General features: G+C 39.2%; 2 protein-coding genes across 2 annotated transcripts; one reads left to right on the forward strand and one right to left on the reverse strand.

The window, feature by feature from the left end:
- The first annotated feature begins 273 nt into the window (after positions 1-273).
- Positions 274-11,450, forward strand: LOC149834750 (cysteine-rich receptor-like protein kinase 6). The gene is made up of 7 exons (XM_090010285.1): positions 274-1,246; positions 8,231-8,356; positions 8,892-9,013; positions 9,150-9,360; positions 9,745-9,982; positions 10,748-10,898; positions 10,979-11,450. Exons 1-7 carry the CDS (start codon positions 394-396, stop codon positions 11,309-11,311), a joined length of 2,034 nt encoding a protein of 677 aa, XP_089866411.1. The 5' UTR covers positions 274-393; the 3' UTR covers positions 11,312-11,450.
- Positions 11,451-17,802: 6,352 nt separating this feature from the next.
- LOC149834751 (cysteine-rich receptor-like protein kinase 15) lies at positions 17,803-22,035 on the reverse strand. The gene is made up of 7 exons (XM_090009447.1): positions 21,252-22,035; positions 19,612-19,746; positions 19,416-19,537; positions 19,112-19,322; positions 18,697-18,934; positions 18,387-18,537; positions 17,803-18,291 (listed from the first exon to the last, which is right to left on the reverse strand). The coding sequence occupies exons 1-7, from the start codon at positions 22,033-22,035 to the stop codon at positions 17,950-17,952; spliced, it is 1,983 nt and encodes a 660-aa protein (XP_089865573.1). The 3' UTR covers positions 17,803-17,949.
- Between the last annotated feature and the right edge of the window lie 371 nt (positions 22,036-22,406).

Consider the following 22,406-nt stretch of genomic DNA (forward strand, 5'->3'; position numbering starts at 1 on the left):
ACTTTCTGGATGACGAACATTTTTGTCCTTTTCTCGAACGATCGTTTTTTTGAATGAAGAACATTTTTGTTTTTTTCTCGAACCATCGTTTTATAACGAGAATGACGGAAAATAATACTTTAAGTCTTTGCAATCGCATACGCTAAGTGATGCTGACACATGGAGATACGAGCCCCAGGTGCTTGCTTATATACGTGGCGCTCATTCAGACCCCAGACTGTAGCAAACACTGCGTCTTCGATGGTGGTGGTGGTGGTGGTGGTGCGGCTGGGGGGTGCTGTTGACCCCGTGTGGGTTGGCGTGCGCGTTCATTTAAAAACCGGGTAGTATACGTCATCGCTAAAAAGTAACCATTTCTCTAAATCAGCAGTGTTCTCTCTCTCTCTCTGTGATATGAATCCGTTTCCTCCGTCAATGCTCTGGTTCCAATCTCTTGTTCTTTTTCTTTCGTGCTCCCTTGGGCTTCTAGACGCACAACGCAACGCCACCACCCAGCCCCTGCGCGTTTTCTGCTCCAAAGTCGCTGCAAACTACACGACCAACAGCACCTACCAATACAACCTCAACCAGCTGCTACTCTCTCTAACCGACTCCTCTCGTCTCACCGGCTTCAACACCACCACCGTCGGCCGAGATCCGGACCAGGTATACGGCCTCGTCCTCTGCCGCGGCGACGTCGTCGGCGACTCCTGCCAGAATTGCGTCGGAAATGCGAGCGCCAACGCCATCGCAGGCTGCCCCAACGTGAAAGCAGGAGTCGTGCTCATGGAGTTGTGCTTCTTGCGCTACTCCGACACCAACTTCATCGGGAAAAGAAGCCCAGGCTGGTACATGAGGTGCAACCCATACGATATCTCAGACCCGGCTCTGTTCTTCAGGCAGCTGGGTTCCATGATGGCTAACCTCACTTCGATGGCCACCACCAATTCCTCGGCGCTCATGTTTGCTTATGGATCCATCCCATACAACGATTTCCAGAAAATGTACGGTGTGGTTCAGTGCAAGAGGGACCTGTCCATGGACGACTGCAGGACGTGCTTAACAGGGGCAATGACGAACCTCACCGGGTTTTGTAAAGCGAAACAGGGTGCCCAGTTCCGGGGTTGGAGTTGTGATGCAAGATATGAGCTGTACCCGTTCATTTCCGCCTCGTCGTCGCCACCGGCTGCCACGCCGTCTTTGTCTCCGCCACCATCGTTACCGCCCACCATTGCCATGGTTCCCCCCAATTCTAGTGGTGGTACAGGTGAATCCCCCTTTCCTCTAGTCTCTCGATTAGTTTCAACTCAGATCCTGATTTCTTGGTCACTGTAATTTGATTGCGTCATATTATGCTTCAGGCCCAGGGGATTTGATAATTCAGAGGGTGAAACTCAACTTGGTTTATAACATGAATACATGTGCCGATCAGTTCATCCCTCTTTTCTCTAATCTCTCAATTAGTTTCAACTTGGATTCTGATTGGTGTCACTGTAATTTGGTTACGTCATGTTATTCTGCAAGGTATTTTTTTGATAATGCAGAGAATGAAGTTCAACTTGACTTACAACATAAATATACGTATATATGAGTTCTATACTAAATATGACCTATGCCGATCTTAGCTATGCATAGATATGAGATGGAATCTCTTTGATGGTCTAGAGTCTATGCATCCCCTGGACTTTATTGGAACAGGGATGCTGCGGACAGTTTCTAGCCGAAAGGCATAGGGCCTACTCCAGGCACAGCATGATCTACACTACCTTATCACCATCTTTCACACGGTGAATTCAAAGTGACCGGTGAAATATTCAAGTTGGTTTCCCCTGATCATATTTCCATCTGAGAAGTGAAAGGATCAGGTCCAAGGTTGAATCTCACCACAAGGTCATGTTGGTCCTTATCTAATGAAGAGGCTTGCCTGCTGTTCGTTGTCAAGTGTGATGTCACATGGTTCATTATCCCCTCACTTTTGATAATTGTTTTCTTTACTTTCAAAGAAAAAATAATAACTTTATATATATGGTTGCGTCCTTTACTTGATCTTTTTATGGTTTAATGCTTTACCAAATCCATGTTGCGTCTCATATAATATTATCACCGTCCTTATATGTTTGTTACAATAAAATATTCGTTAGATCCCTTTTTCACGAGAGTTCTTGGACAATCTTCGTCCACATTTGCCAGCTCCACCTTCTTGGTTGGTTCCCATTCTGTTCTAAGAGCTTTTCTGTTTTTTTATTCAAGAAAGTCAATCATGGCGCCATCTACTAAGTTGGTTTGGTACCATACTATTTAAAGACTACCTACTATTCTATTTGGGATTTTGTGCAGCACATAGTCAATAAAGCGATCTCATACTCATCGTCTACTTGACTTGTCATGATGTGAAAAAAAAAAAAAATTACGCCATGCATATCAGAATCTGCACATCTTTTATCATGTTCATATTTGTTTACCCAAAGACCGATGCTTAAATTAGAAAAATCAACTATAGCATCAATATCTTGGCTCATCCCTTAGGTCGTTTACTGCCTTATGGTTCCTTGAATGAGCTTCCCAGCCAGTAGCAGGCCTTTCCCCCCTGGAAAATTAATGGTCAAGAGATTTTGAAGTTAGACAGCACTTGGTTCATCTGTTCTTCATCTAATAGACATTACCAAGAAGATATGTTGGAGTTGATATGCTCCCCATATATCATATATTTAGTGGCTTTAGCAAATTCAGGCTAAACTGCTATGCTGATGTGCCATTCTATGAAATGGATCCCATAAGGGAATGTCTAGTATAAGTTGAATTGAGGCCCTTGCTTGGGATTAGATTTAAATCTATATGCATCTTTTGTCAAATGCTGAATGACACTGAGCCAGGTTGTTAGTGCCAAACAGCTAGCATATAGAAAACTAGGGCACTGATAGCTTTGGATTAAACATGTGTCATATATTCCAATCACCATCTGCCACCTCATACGACAGTGCCCATTTTGCAGAATCTGTAAATATTTCGGTGAGGAGAAAAATCTGGTGCTAATGTTCTGATCTCTGTATTGGCCCAATCAGTATGGGTCTCTTAGTATGTACCATGGTGCACTGGGTGTCATGTTTGTGCATCTGCTCTGATTAGTCCAGGATTTTCAAGTTGATAGAATCAGCTGCTTTCAAGTGAAAACTGGCCATCTTTACAATCATGGAAGAGGTAGTTTTCTCTTTAAAACTATTCATCATCAATGTGCATGAGGTCAAGTCTTTTCTTGGGTGGCCTTCCTTTGAATGAATCGGAGTGTCTTGATCATGCTTTATCTAATTTCATGAAGGTGGTAATTGTGAAAATGTCTTAAAAAAGACTGCACAAAGGCACTAGGTTCTCAATATGAAATGTGTGCACAAAGGCACAAGATGAACACTCACAAAGGAATACGAATGTACAAAGGCATAAAATAAAAAGAATCTTTATTGAATAAGTGAGAGAGCTTTACAAAAGCTTGGATTTACAAAGGGGTGAATCCCCTATTTATATACATATGAGGACCCATGGAGGGGCTCCCACATATAGATGTTGGAGACCCTCCAATGTTCATATTATTGACCGTTGGAGGAGCCCAACGTCTATATGATGTGGGCCCCTCTATGGCTAAAAGACAAAAAAATAAAATAAAAATAAAAATAAAAATAAAAAAATTAAGAAAATACAAAAAAGAGAGCATATTCAAAAGAATTATTTATTGAAGTAGGTTTACTAGATTCACTATATTTCTCAATTGCACTCCTAAAAGTGTTTCTATCTCTATGGGTATAGGTAATCGGTTCACAAGATGTTCCTACTTCGGTAGGTTGCTCAAGAAATTGAGAGTTATTATTCTCTTGTGTATTTTCATCCTTACAAGCAACATCAAATATCATTTTATCATCACTAGAAATATCATCATTTATAGATAATAATTCATACAAGAATGAATAATCCACATTATCTCCATGAGGTTCATACTCTTCAAAACCACTAATATTGTTTAAAAAGGTTACATTTCTAGAAACATATAATTTATCATTTTTAAAATCATAACATCTAAATTCTTTTTGTGTTTTTGAATATCCAAAAAATGCACAATAGCTTTTGATGAAAGTTTATCATTTTTATCTGTAAAAACAAAACATTTGCATAAAAAAACTCTTAGTCTATTATAATCGGCTTCTTTTTTATACATAATTTCAAAAGGTGATATTTTATTTAATTTTTTTGAGGGAAGACGATTTATAAGATAAACAAATGCAAGAGCCGCCTCGGCCCAAAATCTTTTAAGATTTTTTTGAGAAATAAGTAAGGTTCTAGTGGTTTCAACTATATCTCTATGTTTTCTTTCGGCTAAGCCATTTTGTTGAGGTGTTTTGGGACACAATTTTTTATTGACAATTCCATTAATCTCAAGATAGTTTTTAAATACATTTGAGAGATATTCTCCTCTGGAATCGGTCCTAAGAATCTTTAACTTGCCATTAAATTGATTTTTGATCATCATGTGATAGATCTTAAAAGACGCAAACACCTCATGTTTATGCTTAAGAAAATATATCCAATAAAATCTAGAGTAATCATCAACAAAAATGACATAATAAGATAATCCTCTTTTAGATATAACAGGTGTTGGTCCCCATACATCCGAGTGCACAAGTTCAAATGGTTTGGTTGTAAACATAGATCTTTGTTCAAAAGGCAAGCTTCTCATTTTTCCAAGAATACAATTATTACAATTGAAGTCACTTTTACAAAGATCTTTAACAAAATGTAAATAAGAAAGTTTGACAATATTGGGATGCCCAAGATGTTTATGCCAAACATTTATATCTTTATGTTGGGCAATGTTACAAAAAGAGTGTTTTGGAATTTGAAAAAACTTCATGTAGTATAGATATCCTTTTCTAGAGCCTTCCCCAATCAACTTTTCGGACCGACGATCTTGTATCCAATATTTATTTGATGAGAACTTGACATCACACCCATGGTCCGAAAGTTGAGAGACCGAAAACAAATTTAAATTTAGTTTTAGTATAAATCTAATTTTGGAAATAAAAAATCCTTGATTTTCAAAATTTTCAATCCCTTTGATTTCAAGAGAAGCGTCATCCGCGGTTGAAACAAAAGGAGATATATTTTTTATGTATTCAGAAAGAACAAAAATATTTGAAGTCATATGAAAGGAGACACCCGAAGTTAAAAGCCAAGAAGTCTTACCAGGAGGAGAGAAGGTTGACATGACGGCCCCAAAAATGGATCCCTTGAGGAGAGGTTGAAGAGCTTCCATAATTTGACTTAGTGATAGTGCTCCATTGTTGGAATTAGATGGACCCTCCTCTTTATGTGGTTGAAATGTTGTAGACATTGACACATTCTTTTATTTTGGACAAACCGGTTTAATATGTTCCGGTTTTTTGCAAAAATAACAAATGATTTTACCATAATCTTTTCCTTGGTATCTTCCATTTTGGCCACCATTTTGACTACCATCTTCTCTCGTTCATTGATTTTAATTTTGGAATTTATTAAAGTGAGGGGGTTTATATGTTTTCAAATTATTCCTCGATCTAAAAACGACATAAACTCCTTCATTTTCATCTTTGGGTGAAGGTACGACCAACATATTTTGATTGGATTTGTTCATTTCCAATTTAGTTTCTTCTCCACTTAGCTTAGTAAGAACATCTTCTAGTGGTGTAGAGGTAAAAGAAGATAGAAAAGAGGATTTAGTTTGCTCGAATTTGGGTCTAAGCCCATTCAAAAAATTGAAGAAGACATCTTCTTCTAATTGCTTGTGTCGTAGCTCAATGACTTATTCACTCCATTTTGATTCAAGGAGTGCAAGTTCATCCCAAATGGATGATAATTCGACAAAGTATTCTCTAATAGACATTTTTCCTTGTTGAAGAGTCAATGCCCTTTTTTGAAGATAATATTTATGGGATAAATCTCTTGAGGCATCCTCTCAAGGTATTCCCAAACTCGAAATGCTTTTTTAAATTTCAAAATATTGACATTAATTCTAGTCTCCACCGTAGAAAAAATCCATGAAAGAATTTTGTAATTTTTCATTTCTCATTCTTCATGTTTTTTGTTATATTCTTCAAAAGCTTTCTTTTTTTATTCTCCATCAAAAACCTTAATTTCTCCTTTTTCAACTATAGTAATTTTTTGTTCGAGTTTGAGAATTGTATCTTTGACGTAGCCCCAAAGCCCTTTTTTCTTGATATGAGCTTTCATATTACCGGCCCAGACATGATAGTTTGACCCATTGAGTTTGAATCCGAGGAAAAAATGAGAATCCTTTTTCCCCATAGAGAGACTTTTATGAGAAAAAAGGTCTTCTTAATTGAAAAACTTACCACAACGGGTCTTCTTTAAGCTTTCTTGATGTAGTGTGTCTCACTAGAAGTAGATTGCAAGAGCTTTTTATGCCAAAATACAAGAATGAGTAATGGGCACATTTTTCAAGGCGACCACCATGATGAAACACATGAGCTATTCTTCTATAGACCAAGGTCTAATACCATGTGAAAATGTCTTCAAAAAGACTATGTGCACAAAGACCCTAGGTTCTCAATATGAAATGTATGCACAAAGGCACGAGATGAATACTCACAAAGGAATACAAATGCACAAAGGCATAAAATAAATTTTTTTTATTGAATACGTGAGAGAGCTTTACAAAAGCTTGGATTTACAAAGGTGTGAATCCCCTATTTATATACATATGATGACTCATGGAGGGGCTCCTACATATAGACGTTGGAGCCCCTCCAACAGTCATATTATTGACTGTTGGAGGGGCCCAACATCTATATGATGTGGGCCCCTCTATGGCTAAAAGACAAAAAAAGAAAAAAATAAATAAAAAGAAGAAAAATAAGAAAATACAAAAAAGAAAAGTGCATATTCAAAAGGAATATGCGTGAAATAAGGAAAAGACTGTTTTGCCCTTAGAGGGTATTACAAGAAATAAATATATATATATATATATTACATTTTAACAGTAATTTATGTAACATGGGTACTTCAAAGTGCCCCACATACCTGTGACAATGCTGGTACTTCAAGGTGCTGGTTCTGGGTGCTTTTGGATGCTACAACACATAAGCATATTATATAAAATCTACAATATAATAGATCATTTTCTTAGATTGATTGTATAGTCTCTGAACATGATAAGACCTAAAAAGCTCCCTTTTATTGATTGCATTGAAAGAAAAAGAAATAAAGAAGAAACTTCAATAAAAATATATTAATTATCCTTTGCAAGAAAGTGCTTGTCAACAAGCAGATTTGCCAAAACTAGATTGTTTAACAATGTCTCATTTTGGTTCAAGATGAGCCAGAGCCAGCTTTTTTCAATTAAAAAGATTAGAAAGACAGTAGTAGGGAGAATAATGAAATTCAGATATTTGTATGAACATGAAGTTAATTTTTCAAAAGAGAAGTGCACTTCCCAATCCTTTGAATATAGATGATCCACGGCAACCAACCCCTGCTACCCAAAACAAGCCAAGCTGAGCTGCCACTGCTTGGCTCACTAAAAGTAATGAATTTAAGTTTTTTGAACTGAATATAGACACTTGGTTAGGCCAAGAAAGTTGTTTAATGAGCCTGATTGTGAGCAGCCTGGTTCATTTATTATTCCTTGTTTGTAAATTATAATGAAGATGATACCATGTAATTGTTTTTCTTTTCTTTCTTTCTTTCTTTATTTATTTTTGAACAGGGACACAAAAGAAGAAACTTCAATAAAAATATATTAATTCTCCTTTGCAAGAAAGTGCTTGTCAACAAGCAGATTTGCCAAAACTAGATTGTTCAATAATGTCTCATTTTGGTTCAAGCTGAGCCAGGGCCAGAGCCAGCTTTTTTCAATTAAAAAGATTAGAAACACAGTAGTAGGGAGAATAATGAAATTCAGAGATTTGTATGAACATGAAATTAATTTTTCAAAAGAGAAGTGCACTTCCCAATCCTTTGAATATAGATGATCCACGGCAACCAACCTCTGCTACCCAAAACAAGCCAAGCTGAGCTGCCACTGCTTGGCTCACTAAAAATAATGAAGTTAAGTTTTTTGAACTGAATATAGACACTTGGTTAGGCCAAGAAAGTTCTTTAATGAGCCTGATTGTGAGCAGCCTGGTTCATTTATTATCCCTTGTTTGTAAATTATAATGAAGATGATACCATGTAATTGTTTTTATTTTATTTATTTATTTTTGAACAGGGACACAAAAGAAGGGGTCTAAACTGGTCTGGGTGCTTCCACTCTCAATTTCAGCTGGGCTAGTAGTTCTCACATGTATTGCATGCCTGTTGAAGAAAAGAGTGAGAAATAAGGAGAAACAGGAAGGTAAGTTTGATGTGAAGTTGCCATAAATTCTTTTTTGTTAGCAAGCATGGCACAGGCTAGGCAACCATTGGTTCAGTTTCCTTAAGTAACATGGGCATCATGGGATGGGCCTGGAAAGCTTGTCATGCTACCTAGGATCAGGCATTTTAGTCCTAAGGGAGCTTGGTCCCACTGGTATACATGTCATAAACTAAAAGAGAAAGGTGAAAGTAAATAAAATTAGAAGTTTGAACATAGCCAGATAAGTTACCTATTTGCCTCATACTTGGTTGGATATGGGCCCTCATCCAGATCCAACAAACAAGGGTCTGTGACCCTCTGTTGCATTTTACATTGAAGTTTCCGTTGTACATTGCTGCTTATACTGTTGTAATGGCACTCCTCCAACACTGCCCTGCATCTTGTTACTAATTGCTGATCGCATACTACCTCAAATGTGACACAACCCCGTATTAGTCCTGTGCTTAGATTTCACCTGTGTGGTCTATCACTATTCTATGCTGATTATCTCAAAGATGATCTCTTATTTTCACAGTTGCAGAGGAAATCGAAGGGAATCAATTGCTCATTTTTGAGTTCAACTCAGTAAGAGCTGCCACAAACAACTTTTCTGATCTAAATAAGCTTGGAGAAGGTGGATTTGGCCCTGTTTACAAGGTAAAAGTATAACAACTTCTAATAATATGCATGTCTGCAGATGCATTTCACACATACACACACTCACATGGAGTTCAACAGGCAATTAAGTAATTTGCAACGAAGTGTTTCATTACAGAACAACATTTCTTTGTAGGGAAAACTGCCTACAGGTCAATTGATAGCTGTCAAAAGATTGTCGAGAGACTCTGGGCAGGGAGTTACTCAGTTCAAGAATGAAGTAAAATTGGTTGCAAAACTTCAGCACAAGAATCTTGTTCGGCTTCTAGGTTGTTGCTGGGAAGGAGAAGAAAAGTTATTGATATATGAATATGCACCCAATGGCAGCCTTGACAAGTTTCTATTTGGTTAGTCCTATATTATCAACTTTTCTTACCATATAAGATTGTCTGCTCTTAAATAGAGACACATATTTAATTTTTGTTTTAATTTAGCACATAGAGAAAATTGTTTCCTCATTGTTTAATCCAGACTCTCTGGTATCAAAGGCATGCACTCCAGATAAACTGGATCCACTGTGGGTTTTGCAATTTATTTGGGCAGCATGCATACCAAGATGGAAGTAATGAGTTCTTTAGTTAATTCATAACATTCTTCGTGTCTCTCCTTATTTCATTGTGCAATACTCTGTGGCATTTTTTTATCTTTATCAAAATGCTTCATATTACTGGCTGTTTATTATAAAGTTAAGCATGCTTAAGGGTATTTATTTTGTTCAATGTGAAAAACAGATCCAACAAAATGTGAACAACTATATTGGGGAATGTGCTTTAGGATCATTGAAGGTATCGCAAGAGGAATTCTATATCTTCATGAGGATTCTCGGCTCAAGATTATTCACAGGGATCTTAAAGCAAGCAATATTTTATTGGATGAGGACATGAACCCTAAGATCTCAGATTTTGGACTGGCAAAGCTCTGTGGAATAGATGAAACTCAAGGCAACACGAGAAAAATTGCTGGGACATAGTAAGCTCTACTTTTTGCTTTCCAAATTTCACTAAAACCTATTAGTTTAAGATAATCCTACTAAGTTAGCTATTCATGAAATTTCTTGAAACACATTTTCTTAAGGATTTTTTTTTTGGTTAGGCACTTTCCTCTAACGAGATTTCTGTGTTTGAGTCAATATGATACTATCTTGTCAACGAAAAACAGTATGAACCAAGATTCTCATGCCTTCCATGTCTACCATGAATTTGATGGGTGGTTATCGCACTGCTGAATTTAGAACAGTCGTGATACTTTTTAACAACAATAGCTGATCCTGTCTATAAATTTACAAGCTATAAAACTTTCCCGGTTATTATAAGAACCTGGAGCCTTGGCCAAGCATTTAGAGATGTTCACAAGCATCATGCATGAATCCAACATCAAAAACTTTATGGCAGGACTTTTTAAATTTACTTTTTGCTGGCTATAATCTGCATATTTCAGTTCAGTTTATTCTAGCGCCACTCCTTTTCCAGCCTGTGGCTTGTGTGTCATGTCAACAGAAAGGAGACTTGAGAGCGCTTCCCCATCTTGCAGGATCAGTAATTATTGGTGTTCACACCCATATCTTACATTGTGAAAAAAAATGAGTCCAAGAGTTAATAAGATAAAATCTTAAGAACACACACACACACACACACACACACCCATATCTTATTTGGGTGTGTGTGTGTGTGTGTGGTGTGTCTGTAGAGAAAATCTTCAATGTTTACAATTGTCGTGTTCTATTTGATTTTGCAGTGGATACATGGCACCAGAGTACGCATTGAAGGGCTTGTTTTCAGTGAAGTCTGATGTATTTAGCTTTGGTGTTCTACTGTTAGAAATTGTGAGTGGCCATAAGAATACTACTTTCTACCAAACAGAGTTGGATCAAGACCTTCTCAGCTATGTAAGTGACCAATACACATAAATATTAATTTTCACACCTTTTTAGTTAGATAAAATAATATATTCTGTGGCAACATGCAGGCATGGAATATTTGGAGAGAAAGCAGGGCACTGGACTTGATTGACGGACGCTTGGCGGAATCGTGCCCAAGAAGTGAAGTGTTGAGATGCATTCATATTGGCTTACTCTGTGTTCAAGAAGATGCACAGAATAGACCAACAATGTCTGAGGTTGTTCTCATGCTTGGTAATTCGTCAGTGACTCTTCGAGCACCTTCATGCCCTGCTTTCTTTTCTGGAAGAGCCACACTTGATTCAAAACAGCCCATTGAACAAGAAGCAAGGTCGCTGCATCCCATGCCTGAAGAGATATCAAAGAATGAGATGACTATTTCAGAGTTATACCCACGGTAGAGATGTTCCCTTCCAAGTTTTTCATCTACAGGAAGTAAAATGTGACCAGGTTGGCAATTCTTGTAATTTAATTCATTACATAATGGAAAAGCATCCTCTATGATATTCTTGTTGAGACATGAAAATATGTGCTTCATGATAATAGGAGATCAGGCAGGGAGTCTTTTGTATGAGTTAGTCTCACCGTTACTCTGCCTGGTGCTGAAAAATTGTCTCATTGCTACTATTTTGTGTGTAGAACCAACTGAAATGATGAATCCAAGAGTCCTCTGTCCCCAATGCAGAGGACCAACCCATTCATAAGTTTGAAGATTGGGTTGAAGGCAACTTTTAAATCTGTGGTAGGCAATTGTACAGTCTCTGAATTTCAACAGCTTGCTAACAAGATCCGAAGATATTCTGTTTCATAGATCGTAATGCCAACATATTACTTAATAGTGTTATTTGTTTGGGTATGGCATGCCAGTTAATTGAGAAAAATGAAGTCCAAGAATAGGATGGAGTATGGTCAGCGTAAAAGTGGGCAACTACATATTCTCATGAGTCATGGAGATGTCATGATCAGCAGTATCTTAACAGACATGGTTTCTGATATTAGGGATAGAAAAGCTTCCTGTACTTGCATTGATCATCAGTAGAGAACCTTATTACTTCTCAAGATAAGAAAGTGCCTAATGCCATGACAGTTGTTACCAATGTAAGTGATAATGTGAAAAAAGAGTAGGTGAAGGTAGACAACCACTCATTTGGTCATGGACGGCCTCCAAGTTGAATTTCGTTAGGGTACATCTAACCAGTTGACAAAGTCATGTTATGTGTCCATGTACGTGCACGCACATGCAAGTTGAAGTTTTGTGCAAGACTTCACTGATTACATGGCGAGCATATGATTGTATATTACTATTATCAGTATGAGTTGTGTATTAATTTTCTTAGTTATCATGCAGGGTAATTCTATGTTATAGCTAACCCTCATCATATTTTGGGTAAATTTTGAGGTACACGTCAGTCATATCTAAGAGTTATGGTATATGGTTATATAATTGTGTATAAATTGGAGTTAGGAAGGGCCGGAGACATTGCTGGTCTTTTTCCTTCCTGTCTCTTATTGCTTGTGGTCTCTTCTGAGGAAAACATCCACCCCATCTCTATACCTTGTGCATCATCAACCCATTTTTTGCCATGCAGTCGGTTCACAATGAAGCATTAAGCTTGGTTTTAACAACCATACCGGTACATTTGAAGACAAACGAATAAATCAAAATGAAGATCCAGCTCACCATCATATCCGCATGTCCAGCGATTGCCAAGATTTCAGGAAGATCATGCTGGAACCTGAAGATGCGGATCTCAACCACATTAGACGATATCCTATTGATCGAGATACTTGTAACAGCAAAGATCACAATGCTGATCCATTGAAACAAATGAATGTATCTAGAGGGACAAGAGCCTGTATAAGAAAGCAACACGATCCTTGATAGAATAATAATAAAAGGCTATCAGCTTATCGTGGACGTAGGCGATTTTGCCGAACCACGTACTCTCTTTTCTCATTCTATTTATGGTATCAAAGTGGGTTACTTTTTCATAACCTGTCATGGCGTCTTCTTTATCAAACCCTTCTGGAAAGTTTCCATATCCTGCAACACTGAATGTTGCAAATTTTGTATCTCTCAAGCTGTCTCACACCAATTACCTATTGTGGAAGACACAACTCCTTGGATTGATAGAAAGCCAGGATCTCCAAGGCTTCATTGATGGAAGCTTAACTGTTCCCCAACAAAGTCATTGTTGCTACAAATGGAACCACATCTCCAAATCCAGAATATCAAGCCTGAAAAAAATCTGATCGCCTTCTGCGCGGTTGGATAACAGGGACGCTATCCGAAGATGTGCTTGGGTTCGTCGTTGGACTTGAAACTGCTGTTCAAGTTTGGTATGCTCTAGAGGAAGCTTTTGCTTTAGACTCTCAAGAAAGAGAGTGCTTCCTTCTTCAAAAACTCCAAACCTTAAAGAAGGGTTCTCAATCTATGTCTGAGTACATAGCCTCATTTAAGGGAACATGCGACGAGTTGGCTGCCATAGGAAAGCCAGTTCTCGATCGAAATATGGCCTTCTCTCTTCTGAATGGACTTGGCCCAGCATATGAACCATTTGTCACGTCGATGACGAAACCACCGATTCCATCCTACAAATAGATAGTCATACTTCTCCAAAGTCACAAGACCTATAAAAGTCTCCATGGATCGACTGTTGCAACTGATCAACCAAACCAGAACATGGCATTCTATTCTCAAAACCAAGGAAAGCCATACTTCAAGAAAGGAAATTATCAAAATCAGAACTGATTCACCTCAAAAGGACGTAAATTCTCTCAAGTCGGGCAACAATGTTATCGTGACAACAACAAAGGAATCAACAAAACCGGGCAACAAATCAGAATCTCAAAAACCAAAAAGAAAAAGGTATTGTTTGCCAAATTTGTTCCAAACCCAATCACAGTGCTATTAGATGTTATCACAAGTTTATTTAGTCATATCAAGCCGGAGATATACCTCAAGCTCTTGCGGCTATGGCTATAACCGATAACCAAGACTATACATGGTTCCTAGACACCGGCGCCACATCCCACATCACTGCGGATTCAAGTATACTGCAAAACTCCACTACATATATTGGACCAGAAACTATAATGGTAGGAAATGGAGACCGGCTTAAGATTACTCATGTGGGATCAAAGTCATTTAATTTTGGCAAAGAAATCATCAATTTGGATAATGTCCTAATAGTCCCTCAAATTCAAAAGAATCCCATATCAGTGAGTCAGCTAACATCTGATTAGAATCTCATGTTTGAATTCTATGATGATTGTTTTGTGATAAAGAATAAGAAAACCGAAACAGTGATGGCAACAGGAAAACGACAGAATGACCTCTAGGTGCTTGATCTATCAACAAAACAAGCATTGTTCTCTATTGGGCAAAAATCAGTGAACAAAGATCTTTGGCATCATCGTCTCGGACACACTAGCATGGACATTGTTGATTTTTTGCATAAGATTAAGTTGATTTCCTTTTCAAATAAACATACCTCAGGCATTTGTTATGCTTGCGCTATGGATAAATCCACTAATCTTCCTTTTTTACCTTCCTCTTCATCATGTGTTGAACCTTTTGAAAGGATGTATGCTGATTTATGGGGACCCTCGCCAGTTGCCTCTTTTCAAGGCTATAAATATTATGCCCTTATTGTTGATGATTTTAGTCGATATATGTGGTTTTTTCCTTTAAAACTGAAATATCATTTTCTCTCCACTTTTCGCATTTTTCACAAGACGGTTAGAAACCAGTTTCAGAAGAACATCAAAATCTTTCAAACCGATAGAGGTGGAGAATTTTGCAGCTCACAATTTGAACACTATTTACAAGAACATGGGGTACACCACAATGTCACTTGTCCACACACATCTGTGGAACGCCAACATCGAATCATAATTGAACTCATCCTTTCTATGATCTTTTCTGCCCAGATACCTCTACAATACTGGGTTGAGAGTTTTCAAACAGCTGTCTGGCTCTCAAATCGTCGCCCTTCATCAGTTTTAAATATGATTTCTCCATACGAGAAGCTTTTTCAAAAGGAACCCCAATATGATTATTTACGGGTTTTTGGAACACGCTGCTATCCTCATCTTAGAGATTATGCCAAGATGAAGTTTGATCCACGTGCTTTACCATGCACATTTATCGACTATAGCGAGCGTTTCAAAGGCTATCGTTGTCTTCATGAACCAACTGGACGAGTTTATATTAGCTGCCATGTTATCTTTAACGAAACCTATTTTCCCTTACACAGGGCCTCTACAAATACGTTGATGAATTCTCCAACTTATGAGCCTGTTGTCTTCTCTGAATGGATTTCGGATCATATGTTTTTGTATGATCATGAGCCTCTCGGGAAAACATCCACTTATGATCCCCGACTACAAACCAGTATAGAGGCTAAGTCTCTCGCCTCTCCTTCAGACTGCGTTGCACCAACCGTTTTGGCCGGATCTACCATATCCAGAGATGCTCTAGCCGAATTACCCCTGCCTCCTCCCGATCCACCTGGGGAATCAACCAATGCTCACATTATGGTCACTCGCGCTAAGGCCGGTATAATTAAACCAATCCCCAAATATTTTTTGGCTTCACTTGACATACCCATCGAACCTCATTCTTATAAGGATGCTCTCTGACATCCTGGATGGCTTCAAGCTATGCATGATGAGATGCATGCATTACACTCTACGGGTACATGGGAACTGGTCGAACGTCAACCCAACATGAACATCGTCAGCTGCAAATGGGTTTTTAAATAAAAAATTAAGGCAGATGGGACCTTAGAATGACTAAAAGCTCGATTAGTCGCTCGTGGCTTCACACAAATTTTGAGAGTCGATTTTCTCGAGACTTTTCGCCAGTGATCAAACCCACCACCATTTGGATTGTGCTCTCTATTGCCCTGTCACAAAATTGGGTTATTCGACAACTCGATATAAAAAATGCTTTCTTACATGGCTATTTGATTGATCCTGTCTTCATGGAGCAGCCACCTGGGTTCAGAGATCTTGCCCGACCCACTGCCGTTTGTAAACTCCACCGTGCACTTTATGGCCTCTGTCAATCGTCACGAGCCTGGTTTGATAAATTCAGCAATTTTCTTCTTGCTTTAGGATTTTACTGCTCTGTCGCAGACTCATCCCTTTTTATCTGCCAATCCAACAAAGGGACCATTTATCTTCTCTTATACGTGGATGACATCATTATTACAGGCAACAATCAAACTTTTCTCTCTGCCATTATCAATGATATTAGTAAAGCTTTCATGATGAAGGATCTTGGCGAACTCCATCATTTCCTTGGAATTCAGGTCACCAAGTTTTTTGATGGACTGTTTTTAGATCAAAGTCGGTACATTCACGACATTCTTACTCGGGCCAGCATGACAGGTTACAAACCCATAGCTACCCTCATGATCAGTCGACTACAACTGCCACAACATGTTGAACCATTTGAGGATATCCGCCATTATCAAAGCATTGCTGGAAGCCTGCAATATCTTACTTTCACTAGGCCGGACATATCTTACAGCATGAATTATGTGTGCCAGTTTATGCATGCTCCCTCTAAGTTCCATTTTTCCCTTGTTAAACGCATCTTAAGATATCTCAAAGGGATCATTCATCTTGGATTACGACTCTTATCTCATAATCCTTTAGTTTTATATGGTTTTTCAGACGCAGATTGGGGCAGTTGCCCACTCACCCGTCGCTCCACTTCTGGTTTTTGTATTTACATTGGAGGCAACTGCATCTCTTGGAGCACAAAAAAGCAACCTACTGTAGCCCGCTCCAGCTCTGAGGCTGAGTATCGGGCCCTAGCTTCTGCTACTGCTGAGCTTACTTGGATTTCTTTTATTCTCAAGGATCTTGGGATTTACTTATCTGACGCTCCAACTCTCTACGGGGATAATTTATCTGCACTTCATATGACCGTTAATCCAGTTTTTTACAATCACTCCAAACACATTGAGATCGATTATCACTTTGTTCGGGAAAAAGTTGCTCAGCAACAACTTGTCACCAAGTATGTTCCAGCCCATTTACAAGTTGCTGATATCTTCACAAAACCCCTCTCAAAAACAGTTTTTTGTGAACTTCGTACCAAACTTGGACTTTGGTATTCTCCCACGCGCAGTTTGAAGGGGGGTTAACAACCATACCGGTGCATTTGAAGACAAACGAATAAATCAAAATGAAGATCCAGCTCACCATCATATCCGCATGTCCAGCGATTGCCAAGATTTCAGGAAGATCACACTGGAACCTGAAGATGCGGTTCTCAACCACATTAGACGATATCCTACTGATCAAGATACTTGTAACAGCAAAGATCACAATGCTGATCCATTGAAACAAATAAATGTATCTAGAGGAACAAGAGCCTGTATAAGAAAGCAACACAATCCTTGATAGAATAATAATAAAAGGCCATCAGCTTATCGTGGACGTAGGCAATTTTGCCTAACCACACTCTCTTTTCTCATTCTGTTTAGGTTTCATTGGGAAGCGTAGTTGGAACAAATCTCAATTGTATCAACAACCCATTTGATGTCTTAAACATAACAATTTCAATTAAGATAGTTGGACCAATTAGAGTTGCACTATCTTAACTGAAGGATCAAGTTCAAATTATATTGCAGGATCTAGCTTGATTATCCAAAAAAAAAACATAGGCAGACTTTCCCTGAAGCTCCTAATCATCTGGATCACTCTAGTTGTGTTTTCGTGCTTTTCAATGTCATGTAGTTGCCATCACTAGTCATGTTAGAATCTGAAATCTGTTGCCATGGACCTTCCAACTAGTTTGGGTGCTTGTAAAATGTACTAATTTTGCAGTTTTTTCCAACCATGTGATGGAAAAATGACGTTAGAAGAGTTTTCATTCAAGCTTCATCAATCCTTATTAGAGATGTTGGAAGTCATATAAAGCAAATAATGACATATACAAAACAACCATCATTACCAAACATATTGGCATAGGCATTTCTGAAGACCTTTTAAGAATGAAAATGGTTTAAAGTCATCGATCCTATCGGGCTCCTGCATTACTTGAAATCGTAGTACCTTCTGCAGAAGAAGACTCCAACCCATTTAACTCATCTGCTCTTACAGTTGTCACATCTACAATTGTTTCAATCTCACTTGTACTCCTCTCAATAAAGAATGCAGGAAGAAAAGGAGTTGGAAGAGTCATATAACTGCTACTAAGCATGGGAACAACTGAAGACATGGTTGGCCTATTTGCTGCACCTTCTTGAACACATAGCAATCCGATTTGAATGAGCCTTGATGCTTCATTTCCTTCATATGACTCACCTAATGCTTCATCCATCAATTCTGTTGTCTTGTTCTCTCTCCAAAGCCTCCAAGTCTGCATCATTTAGCAATAACCTTTGAGAATTAACAGAAAATATCGAATGCTAAAGCCAAGTTGTTTATGAACCCATTGATATAACATGCACTTACATGGCCAAGAAGGTCTTGAGCAAATGCTGATTGTTGGGAAAAAGTATTCTTCTGACCAGTGAGAATCTCTAATAACAAAACCCCGAAGCTGAACACATCTGATTTAACAGAGAAGTGACCCCGCATTGCATACTCTGGTGCCATATAACCACTGCCAACCAAATAAAAGAAGTTACTGCCAGGCTTTTAGGTTTATGCTTGCTGTAGCTAGGCTTTGCAAGGCTTTGCAGTTTCAAGGGACCATGTTGGGTCAATTTCTATTATAATTTAACTCTCTCTCTCCATACACACACACATATAAGAAACTTACTAGGTTCCAGCGATCATACTCGTGTCATAATGTGTTTGATCTATCCCAACAAGTTTTGCTGTACCAAAGTCTGAAATCATAGGGTTCATCTCAACATCTAATAAGATATTGCTGGCTTTTAGATCCCTATGAATAATCTTGAGACGAGAATCTTCATGAAGATATAGGAGCCCCCTTGCTATACCATTGATGATCTTGACTCGTGTTGCCCAATCTAGCTGTGCACTTTTAAGTGGATCTGTAATAAGCAAAACGACAAACAAAACTTAGTTGCGCTTGGAAGCAGAAAAATATTATCAGCTCAGTTGAAAGAACTAGATCGAATATAGCAATTGCGGTACAAAATTCCAAGGAACGCATCCTCCAAAAAAGCCATAGTTCTAGATGCAGAGAGAGAGTTAATTAGTTAGTTTACCAAACAAAATTTTGTCCAGGCTTTGGTTGGGAACAAACTCATAGACGAGCAACTGTTCTGATCCTTCCAAGCAGCAACCAAGAAGCCTGACAAGGTTTCTGTGCTGAAGTTTGGCTACCAAACAGACCTCATTCTTGAACTCTGTTATTCCTTGCCCAGAGTTTCTGGCAAGCCTTTTCACTGCAATCTCTTTGTCTCCAGGCAGTATTCCCTACAAAGAGAAACTTCTCTGTCAATGGGGGGCTCATATTTTCACACAAAGGCGTGCCATCCTTAGTACTTCACAATGACTACAAACAAGTACCTTGTAAACGGGACCAAAACCACCTTCCCCAAGCTTATTTGCCTCAGAGAAGCTGTTGGTGGCAGCTCTTATGGTGCCCAAGCCAAAAATCAATGATTCCATGTCCTCTATTTCTCCATCACCTGCACATAAATTTCATGCCACTAATACATTTTTTGACAAACTGGTTACAAACCATGTGCTCATGACGACCTACCTTTCATTTTATTGTAAGGTTTTGCCTTCCTCCTCCATAGCAGCAGAGATACAGCTCCAAGAAGCAGTATTGCTGATGGCACCAAAATGGATGCAATGATGACAACATTTCTTTTGGATCGATTGCTGTCTGAGTCTGCGGGATTAAGAAGTAGTACGGAATCATGTTAGTGCCAGTATGGTTATAGTGTTATATCCATTGATTAAGCACTTCTGCATGCTTTCTGTAGTGGAGGTTCCAGCATTACAATGTGCACACGGGTGCAGCAAGTGAAATTATAAGCCTATAACACAATTAAAGAATTTTTTTTTGTTTGTGAGTAGATTTGTCCAAATAAACCTTAGCCGTAATGCAGAAGATGGCTGAAAATGCTCACACACACTATGGAAGTTGATCACGCAAGAGGTTAGAGAAGAAACTGGGATCTCATTGTTACAAGTTGTTTTGATCAAATCTGACCCTGTAGATGTGACCTACATGATTCATTTAATGAAGATCTACATTTGAATCTTCAGAATCCAACCCGCGTCCAGGACTTTTTGACGACTAAAGAATTGATGGCAGTTAAAATTTTATTATTTAGAAAAGCAAGTTTTTTTTGTCGATCTCAAGGTGGGTTCCTGATTCTATTCAACTCACCCCGTGTCATCCCCATCATCTTTCCCCATCTCAAGAGCCTTTTGATAAAATAAGACTCCATAGATGTGATCTACATGGTCCATTTAGTAAATACCAGCATTTGAATTGCTGCAAACCAACCTAAGCATGATTTTCTGGCAATTAAAAAAATCAACGGTTATGAAAATGCAAAAAATTGATGACTTAAAAAAATCATGTCTTTCACAAAAAAAAACTGCAATTCAAGCACCGATTCCTGTTCAATTGACCATGCTGAATCCATATACAGAGTCTGATTTGATCAAAGCAAGCATCAATGAGATGATCCAGATAGGGTGACGAGTGAAACCGATTTGGTGGGTTCCTGTCAAATCGACTATGCTATCCAATAATGAATTCCCAATAACATGACCTTAGGAATGAGTGGGTCCTGTTCCCACTTGTTAATTATTGACAACATTCCTACCAAATCCTGTTGAGTGGACGTCTAGAATATATCTTTCCAGTATTCAACCCAAATCCATAGGGTTGGCATCCCTACAATTTATTAAAATTAGGTCACATGTCCATACGTGCGCATGGGCCCCATAAAAGCGAATGGCATCCCTATAGTTTGTTAAAATCAGGTCTCATGTCCATACCTGCTCATGGGGCCCATGAATGCGATGGAACTTAGTGGAGCACATCAGATCATACTGTATACCATCGCCCATTTAATGGGTCACCGGTTATATTTAATCTCCATCATACAGGAAACGGATCCCATCATTTGAAATAGGATGGGATCCATCATACATGTAATCCTCTAGCCATCCAATCACTTATGGATCCCATCATTTCCATTGATGTTGAGATGGATGGTCAGCAGTAGTGGAGCAGCTAAGCATGCAACGCCACTTAAAAAAAATGACCACTTTAAGTAATTCCACATCTCACCACATCATCACGTGAGATGATCAAATATTAACATCATATACAATATATATGATCAATCTTGGTGAAGAAAGGTATGGTCTACTCACAGGTTGCATTGGGCCTGGCAGAGGGGTCGGTGGTGGGCTGATCCCAAGGTGAGAAGGCTACCTCGGACTGTAAGATGAAAGGATTCACCTCATACCTCACACCACAATTCACAGTGTAGACGATTCCCCCGTTCCTGCCGGTGCAGCAGGTGGGGATCTCCGTGACTGCGTTCGCCAAGCAGCTGGTACAATTGGACATGGTGATGTCCCTCGTGCACTGAGCTGTGCCATATATCTTCTGCAATCCCTTGAACTCAATTTCTCCAGCCGCGAACCTACGGCCTGATGGATCGCCAGTCACCGTAGCTGAGAGATTGGTCATGAGCCGGCCCAGTTGCTGATTGAACAGAGCCGGATCCGAGTTATTCGCAGTCTGGAACATGTTGAACTTAAGGCCGGTCGAGATGCTGCCGATGAAGTCCCCGTCCGAGTATCGAAAAAAACAGTGATCCAACCATATGACCGCGGATCTTTGGTCGGGGCAGCCGGCTGTGATCTGAGAAGCCGAGTCCGATGCACAGCTCGTGCAGACGTCAGTTGGGACATCGCCGCGGCAGAGGATGAGGCCGTAGGCCTGGTCAGGGCCATTGCCGGAAGTGGCGGTGTAGAAGCCGGTGAGTGGGGCGTTGGTGGTGAGGTTGAGGAAGAGTTGGTTCAGGTTCTTCTGGAAGGTGCTGTTGGTGGTGTAGTTGGTGTTGCCGTAGCAGATGCTCTGCTGGTAGTAGGACTCGGTAAGGTGGGTCAAGGCAGACAGGAGGAAGATGAGCAAGAAGAGTAATCCCATCTCCACTCTGTGAGGATTGGTGTTTTCTCTATCTGAAGAGGAGGTAGGTGGGAAAGTGGGAGGATGCGTAAAGTTGTTGATCGATAATTGGGCTAACATGACTAAGACCTAAAAGCAGTGGTGTAGCTAGGATTCATGTGGTGGGTGGGGGGGGGGGGGGGGAATTTGTGTGTGATAGTAGGGGGTTCGGGGGCAGCGCCCCCTAAAAAATTTTGTGGAGATAAAATAAAAAATGGCTATAATTATTAAAAATCTATTTCATATGGACGAATCAAACTATTTGCTGCAGTGGCTTTTATATGGAATCAGGGCTGGGCTAGGACTGGGCTTTAAAAATAAAATATTTTTTTTTTAACTGTTTCGGGAGGCAG

The sequence above is a fragment of the Nuphar pumila genome, chromosome 6, assembly GCF_984573655.1.
Source record: "Nuphar pumila chromosome 6, dmNupPumi1.hap1.1, whole genome shotgun sequence".
In the NCBI taxonomy this organism is placed as follows: Eukaryota; Viridiplantae; Streptophyta; class Magnoliopsida; order Nymphaeales; family Nymphaeaceae; genus Nuphar; species Nuphar pumila.

Excerpts from the sequence above, each read along its gene's own strand:
- LOC149834750 (XM_090010285.1), top strand. The coding sequence starts at position 394 with ATGAATCCGTTTCCTCCGTCAATGCTCTGGTTCCAATCTCTTGTTCTT. Across the intron at positions 9,983-10,747 it reads AGAAAAATTGCTGGGACATA|TGGATACATGGCACCAGAGT; the intron begins GTAAGCTCTACT and ends TTGATTTTGCAG. Across the intron at positions 10,899-10,978 it reads ATCAAGACCTTCTCAGCTAT|GCATGGAATATTTGGAGAGA; the intron begins GTAAGTGACCAA and ends GGCAACATGCAG.
- LOC149834751 (XM_090009447.1), bottom strand. The coding sequence starts at position 22,035 with ATGGGATTACTCTTCTTGCTCATCTTCCTCCTGTCTGCCTTGACCCAC. Across the intron at positions 19,323-19,415 it reads GTTTTGGTCCCGTTTACAAG|GGAATACTGCCTGGAGACAA; the intron begins GTACTTGTTTGT and ends TTCTCTTTGTAG. Across the intron at positions 18,935-19,111 it reads CCTGGACAAAATTTTGTTTG|ATCCACTTAAAAGTGCACAG; the intron begins GTAAACTAACTA and ends TGCTTATTACAG.